The sequence below is a fragment of the Volvox carteri genome (genome assembly GCF_000143455.1).
Source record: "Volvox carteri f. nagariensis unplaced genomic scaffold VOLCAscaffold_42, whole genome shotgun sequence".
Classification (NCBI taxonomy): domain Eukaryota; kingdom Viridiplantae; phylum Chlorophyta; class Chlorophyceae; order Chlamydomonadales; family Volvocaceae; genus Volvox; species Volvox carteri.
Genome location: NW_003307585.1, coordinates 579,809 through 587,025, shown reverse-complemented (window position 1 = coordinate 587,025; position 7,217 = coordinate 579,809). Strand labels below are relative to the sequence as shown.

Below are 7,217 nucleotides of genomic sequence, written 5' to 3'. Positions count from 1 at the left end.
CCTGGCGGTGGGGAGAAAACCCTAATCGGGTCGCAACATGCGACAGAGGGATTTAGCGGGACGGGATGGGGATTGGAGAGCATGCAAGATAATAAAGTAAAACCCACACGGAAATGGTATGCGGGTGATGGTGGGGGCAACATGATGAGGTGCGAGGTGGCGTGAGATGGGGGGTAAACAGGGGTATATGCTTGGGAGGGATGCAGCGCGCCAAAACCCTAAAAGGATTTATTTAAAAGTAGAAACTGAGACTCGGTTTCCGAAAGCGCGGGGGGCCTGGGCAATCCTCGTGTCGGGGGAGGTGGGGGAAGCAATGAGCAGCCAGGCAGCAACAGGGGGATAAGCGAGCGACGGCGATGTGTGTGTTCGCCTGAAATGCAGTTGCAAAGCCGTGAGAGTAATGTATGTGTATGTGTGTGTATGCATGTCCTTGTGTCACGGGGAGACCCCAGAACCCCAACCCTGCGCACCTGCATGGTCGTACCGTTCCCTCGTGAAAACTCTGCCGTACGGATCGTACCGATAGGCGGGTATCGTGGGGTTGGCAATCATGATGGCTTCTAAATGAAACCTGCGGCTCGACGTACATGCATACATACATACATACATGGCCGGATGGAGCGGCTGCGGAGTGGCTGCGTAGAGTGTTGGCAGTTTGAGTCGGGGTCGGGAGCACACAAGACTAACCGACTTGTGCTGTGTGCTCCCGACCCTTGCGCTGTGTTTCGGCTTCGCCCCCCGCCTCTCGAAGCCCACAGTGTAATCTAAGTCATACATGCATACATGCATACATGCATACATGCATACATACATACATACATACATACATACATACATACACACACATACATACATACAGACACGCGTGCAAGCGACCAGGCGCACACGCACCTCCCGTCGGACACGAAGACTATGACGTCTGCAGAATTCGGATCCACCACAGGTGCCGTACACCCCAGGACCTCCCCAGGCGACAGCGGCTTGCACTTGGGTACGGCGAGTGATGGAAAGTACGGCGCGAGACGCTGCCGTGCCAGCTGCACGGCTGATGCAAATTGGATGGTTCCTGGCGTGGCGAAGAAAGGAAGGGGGAAGAGGGGAAAAACACACCGGGGCAATGGCGTGTGAAGAACAGCAGCAGCAGCAGCTGTACGGCACAAGACGCGGGGTCACGTACGGCGTTTACTACCCACCCACCCACCCACCCAACCCCCCACACCCAGCCGCGCGCAACGTCTTCTCCGCCCACCCCCCACATCTCCACCTGCCAGTACGAGCCGTGTCTCCCTCCTCTCCTCCCTCCTCTCCTCCCTCCTCTCCTCCTCCTCCTCCTCCTTCCCCTTGTTGTTCAGGAAGTTGAGCTTCACGGTTTCCACCAGGTGGTCCACGTCCACGGCAATGTCCACAAACACATACAGACACGGCAGACACGTCACATCCACGGGCACCAGGCACGAGTGGCCGTAGTGCACCAGGAAGTCGGCGCCCAGAGCCGCTGCGGAGAAGTCGTCGATGCAGCAGGCGCCGTACGTCACATCCCCCATGACCAGCGAGTGCTCCACCCCTATGCGGAATAGGGGGTGTAGGTGTGTGTGCTTGTGTGTGTGTGTGTGTTTTTGTGCTTGTGTGTGCTTGTGTATGCTTGGGGAAGATCCCCCACACACACATATCTGGATATCTACCTACCTACCTATCTACCTACCTACCTACCTGCCTTCCTACCTACCTACCTGCCTTCCTACCTACCTACCTACCTACCTACCTACCTGCCTTCCTACCTACCTACCTACCTACCTACATACATACACACGCATACATACACAGGATATGTAGGGTGTGATAAAATCAACTTGCGAGCTAACCAGGAAATACGTTGAGGCGCCGTTGATCCGCTAGATTTGGTTGGATGCTGGTGGTGAGTTGCCGAACCCAACGAATACATTCTGAAATCGGATGGGGTGAATGGATTAGGGTGCCCCTCTAGCAGGGGAGAGCAGGGAACTGCCTCGGGAAGGAGGCCAGTGGTGAAGCTATACCATCCTGTGACGGCATACATACATACACACACAGCCCACCTGCAAATGTTTCCAAGATATCCGCAATGGCACACGCGTACATTTGCAGACCCTCCGGGAACTGCAGCGCCACTGTACGAGCACCCGCCTGACGCAACCGCCAAACCGTTTTGTGGATCTCGAAATTGTAATTGGCGGGCAATACCCCGATGGCCTCATTCAGTTGGTCGTTGTTCAGGATGTCGTCGGGTACCTGCTGCCTTACAAACCGCTTGACGGTTGTTGAGATCGTTGTGGTGGCGACGGCGCTTTTGGTGTTGGCGGTGGCGTGGGTTACGACGGCACTGGAGGCTGGGGGATATTAAGTGTTGTCGTACCATTCCGGATATAAGGCGCAGTGAGGGTTTGGGGGATTAGGGGGTTAGAGACATGTAGGCGGGTTAGGGGGTACCAGGTACGGATCTGGAAGTTGTACGGGAATGAAAGGGGACGAGAGCAGGTAGAAGGACACGTCTGTGTTTCGGCAGGGGGTTTTGGGCCCGGGGAGGAAAGAAATGGTTAGGGGGAAAAACTTGGGGAATTGGGGGGAGCTGAAGGGTTGAATATGCGAGGGAAAGGGGGAAGAGGGAAAAAAGCAGGCGGGAGGATGGTGTGGGTGTATGGACAGTGAGCTCACGTAAATGTGTGTGAAGGGGAGGGTCGAGGAGGGTGTAGTGTCTTGGATTTGGGGACGCGGCAGCGAGGCGGCGAAGAAAAGTTTTGGGAGCGCGAGTTTCGAAGAGGTGACGTCACACAATGCCCGAGGGGGGTTGTTATTTTTTTTGTTGTTACGATTTCGGAGACCGTTGTCAGTTTATAAGATGAACGTAGGCTTACTTCCGGCTTGCGCCCCAGAAAATCGCCGGGTCTCGCTCTCTGGCGGCGCGCTGTCCTCCATTGACGCTATCCCGCTTGGATGTGATCACACCTATTAGACCTTTAATGGTGTGTGGGTTAATTCAGGCTGTCCACCAGCTAAAAGTAACATGGGTTCTTCAACTTTTTGTGGATCTGGAAGCCGTGGATTTGGAAATCTCCTTCTTGAAATTGTATAGCTAGGCTAGACTTGCAAACATGCGAGAATTCGTGCGTTGCGTTTATGCAGAACGGCACCGATGAAAGTTCACGCAGGTTTTCCAGCAAGCACGGACAACCGATTTTGAACCAGGTCGTTGACCACAATGCGAATTGTACCTTGCAAGTTGTTCCCTTTCAGTTTTGCACATTTACAGTCTAACAGATGCTAACGGACAAGTTCGTTGGAGAATTGCCTGACTGCTGTCACCGGGCGTACCAGCGGCGAGACGTTCGGCATTCTGGGTGCATTCGAGGACATTTCACGCAAAGGCTTATCAGCATCCAGACAGGATACCATATCATGAACGGAATGAACCGTTTGGATTGTTGGGTGCATAATGGCAATCGGTGCGAGGATTTACGGCGAGACAGTAGCTTTGAAATTAATAGAGGTTAATCTGTTGACCTTTACGTGTCATGTCGCTGTAACCTTACGTAAGTCGAAACTCGGAAGGATGACTTTCATGGATCACTGGATTACATCAGTGCAAAACGCGAATCCCCAACTTCCTATCATCCCAAATGACATTTATTTGAACCCGTAATTAATAAGAGCTCGCGTACTGTCAACCTTGGGAGAGAAAGCCGAGAGGTCCACTTTTATTGCCTAAAACAATACATAAACAACCAACAAGAATTCGTGCAGTCAGCCGCATAATCCACTTTACCTTAGTCCTCGTCCTTGTAAGCATGGGCCTTGTCATGGCACAGCAATGCAGCACGTCTGGCCGGATGCCTACTTTGTTCCTTCCGCATGGAGGAGGACCGATGCCAATCCTTGGCGAACCAAGCCACAAGTCTCTTATCTCTTATCTCAAAGGCGTATCGAAGTCTGTACCAAAGCCAACGGCAATACTTTCTGTAACGGCGCACTGGGAGGTGAGGATGGCGGGTCATCGTGAAATGATGGACTGGGTTCGATATCTTAGTATCGGTAGATTCCTATTCCTACTCCCCGTGTTACTTTCCTACTAGGAAATTTGACATGGATGCTGAATCAGGAAACGCTTCGAACCCTGGCACCCTTGGGGGCCCCTAATCCCCCCCTCTTACCCTCCTAATCCCCCTCCTCCATCCTCCGCCTCGGCCCTTCCCCCCACACACGCGCGCCTACCCACATCTAACCCATCCCCTTTCCTGCCCGCCTGCCCGCCTGCACCTGTATGTATGTGTGTGTGCGAGTCTCCGTAGGCGGATCGCATCATGGTCAGTACGGCACCGCAGCCCACCATGCTGTACGACTACTACGGCTTTCCCCCCGAGGTACGGCATTCAAAACACCATGCATCACCCGGGAGCCGCCTGGGCTCCGGATCCCGGCCTTTGGGGGTTTTATGTTGCCATGTGCGGGTAGCAGTATCGGCGAAGGCTGGGGAAGGGCTGGCGGGGATGCGGATAGTATGCGAACGTGCGCGCGGCCTAGTAATTTTGTGTGTATATGTTTGCATGTATGTATGTTGTTACAGGGTGGTATAGCTTCACCAGCGGCCCAATTTCCCGAGGCACTTCCCTGCTCTCCCCTGCGAGAGGGGCACCCTTATCCATTCACCCCATCCGACTTCAGAGTGCATGTATGTATGAGTGTAAGAATGTGGAGGAAATAAACTTCGTCTTTAGCCCCCACTGACCTTGCGCTCCCTCTCTCCCCGTGTGCACATCCCGATACACACATGTCGGGACACGGCAGACACCACACAATGCCCAAAGCGTGTCGTTTTTTGTCGGTCCTTCGCCCCACCCCGCCCCTTATAACCCACCCATATGCAGCCCCCCAGCGCCTTGCTGAGTCAGCTACTGCGGGTTTCCCTCCGTGCGTGTGCGTGTGTGTTTTGTCGTACAGTCGTACGAATTGAAGTACCCAGCCCCTGGCTCACCGGCTCTGGCCCAGCGGGTGCTGGGGCTGCTGGCGGGCGCAGGGATCCCCGCCGCGGGCGACGCGTCCCGGGGTTTCGACCACGGCACGTTCGTCCCGCTGATGCTGGCGTTCCCGGACGCCACCACGCCGGTATGTGGCGGGAATGGCGGTGGGATCTGCGGGTGTGGTGGCGGGAGATGTGTATGTGTGTGTATGCGTGTGTGCGTGTGTGCAAACGTGTGTGCAAAAACGTGTGTGTATCGGGGGGCCCTATAGGGCCCCCTGAGCTACCTGCCACCAGCTGCCTGATGCCGTGTCCGTCCCTACGGCCTCCAGCCAGCTGCCCAATCCCATTCCTGGTCCCTGCCCCCCTCGGGAGGCCCCTGGAGTCCAAGATTACGCAAGCCATCACTGATCAGTGAATTTTCCTGCCCACCTGCCCCCCTGCCCCCCCCCCCTGGGGGTTTACCAGGTGGTTCAGATGTCGCTGCACAGGTCCCTGGACCCCAGGTCAGTGGTGTGGCGGCTTGAGCGCTGCAAGGCGAGGCGAGGGGAGGGAAGGGGGGAAAGACGAACCACTGGCAAAAACATGTGTAGAGACCAAAGATGTAGTCCAGGAGGGAAAGGAAACAAATGCTGCATCAGGAGTATTTTTATTATTGACCAGTGATGGCCAGTGAGTGGTGGTAGTCTTGGCGGCGACGTCGCTTCTAGAGTTACTAGACCGACTGCGCTCTTTCCCGATCGGCTTTCCCTGCCTGCCATTTGCTAACCTATTTGTTGTCTGTCTGTCCGTCTGTCCGTCCGTCCGTCTGTTTGTTAATTTGCTCATCTGTTTGTCTGTCTGTCTGTCAGGCTGCATTTATCCGTGGGTGCCGCTCTCGCTCCCCTCCGTGACGAGGGGGTGCTCATCGTAGGGAGCGGTATGAGCTTCCACAATATGGAGGTGTTTCGGCGCAACGGTTTCGGAGCGGGGCCCAGTACGAAGAAGTACAAACCCAGCGAGGTGCGTGCGTGTGTGTTTGTTTGTGTGTGTGTGTGTGTGTGTTTGTATGGGGTGATGGGGTGAATTGTATGCAAGGAAACCAGAAATGAGCTGCCGGCTTCCTTTTAAAGTCCGAAAAACTGCCCCTGGTGAGTCCTCCTAAGCGATGAAATCATCGAGGGGTAGGGAGAGGGGGGAAAGAGGGAGAAAAAAGGAGGGGGGAGGGAAGGGCGGCTGGCTGGCATTGGTGTAATACACAACCAAACCAAGCCCAAGGGAGAATTCATCGGCGGTCATTGGCGGCGGCGGCGGCGGGAAGGGCTGTGGCGCGGCGGCTGCTACAGAACGTCAGCAGTGGAGCGGCGTTCCCGAGGGCGGGCCCACAGGCGGGCGGGCCCGCAGGTCCATCAATGTACCCTGACCGACAGACTGACAGACTGACAGCAGTGGAGCAGTGTCATTGCCACCGCAGCGGCAGTGGCAATGCCACAGCCATAGCTGTATAGCAACTATGTTCACGTGTGTGTGGATGTGCGTGTGTGTGCTTATTTGTGTACGGAAGGCTACGTGTGTGTTTCGTGGCTGTCAGATGCGGCCCCGGGAAACCCGCGTGTCCCTTGGGTCGGTGGTCGCCGGCATATGCGAATGTGCGCTTTCCTTGTTGTTACACCCCCACCTCGACAAAACCCCTCCCCTCCCACCTCACCCCCTCTCCCCCCTCTCCCTCCAGGACTTTGACAGCTGGTTGCAGCAGGCGGTTACCGGGTCCCCCTCCCCCTCCTCCTCCTCCCCCTCGGGCGCATGGAGATCTGAGCAGCTGGCCCAGTGGGCCGCAGCTCCCGGAGCTAGGGAGGTGAGACTCGGTAGGGGACAGACAGACAGACAGACAAACAGATAGGCAGACGGACAGATAGGCAGACGAACAGACAGGCAGGCGGACAGATAGACAGATGGATGGGGAGAAAGATTGATGAACAAGGGAGGGTAACTTAGACCCTGTTGAATTGCTGGCCATTACCATCCTCCTTTTTTCCATTCTTGCATTTCATTTCCAAACCTCCCCCACTTCCCATCGTCTGCCCCGTTTTCCCGCGGGTACTTGTACGACATACACAGTGTCACCCCCGGGAGGAGCACCTGATACCCCTGATGGTGGCGGCGGGGGCTGCGGAGGGCGATCCGGGTCGTAACGCCTACAGCGACTGGTTTGTGGGAACCAAGGTGTCCGGTTTTGTATTTGGATAAG

The 7,217-nt window shown here is 55.6% G+C and overlaps 2 protein-coding genes across 2 annotated transcripts in view; one reads left to right on the top strand and one right to left on the bottom strand.

Annotated features, from left to right (window-relative positions):
- Positions 1 to 2,952, bottom strand: part of VOLCADRAFT_95203 (uncharacterized protein) — a gene marked incomplete at both ends in the record, with an annotated part of 4,857 nt that extends 1,905 nt beyond the window's left edge. The window contains 5 exons of the mRNA XM_002954311.1: positions 471 to 571; positions 892 to 1,066; positions 1,265 to 1,564; positions 2,076 to 2,366; positions 2,892 to 2,952. Of these exons, the coding sequence (XP_002954357.1) occupies positions 471 to 571; positions 892 to 1,066; positions 1,265 to 1,564; positions 2,076 to 2,366; positions 2,892 to 2,952 (928 nt within the window). The remainder of the gene's footprint in view (positions 1 to 470; positions 572 to 891; positions 1,067 to 1,264; positions 1,565 to 2,075; positions 2,367 to 2,891) is intronic.
- A 947-nt stretch (positions 2,953 to 3,899) lies between these two features.
- Positions 3,900 to 7,216, top strand: VOLCADRAFT_95202 (uncharacterized protein; the record flags this gene model as incomplete). Its single annotated transcript, XM_002954386.1, has 7 exons — positions 3,900 to 4,010; positions 4,323 to 4,394; positions 4,972 to 5,136; positions 5,459 to 5,496; positions 5,842 to 5,992; positions 6,702 to 6,824; positions 7,088 to 7,216. 7 exons carry the CDS (start codon positions 3,900 to 3,902, stop codon positions 7,214 to 7,216), a joined length of 789 nt encoding a protein of 262 aa, XP_002954432.1.
- Between the last annotated feature and the right edge of the window lies 1 nt (position 7,217).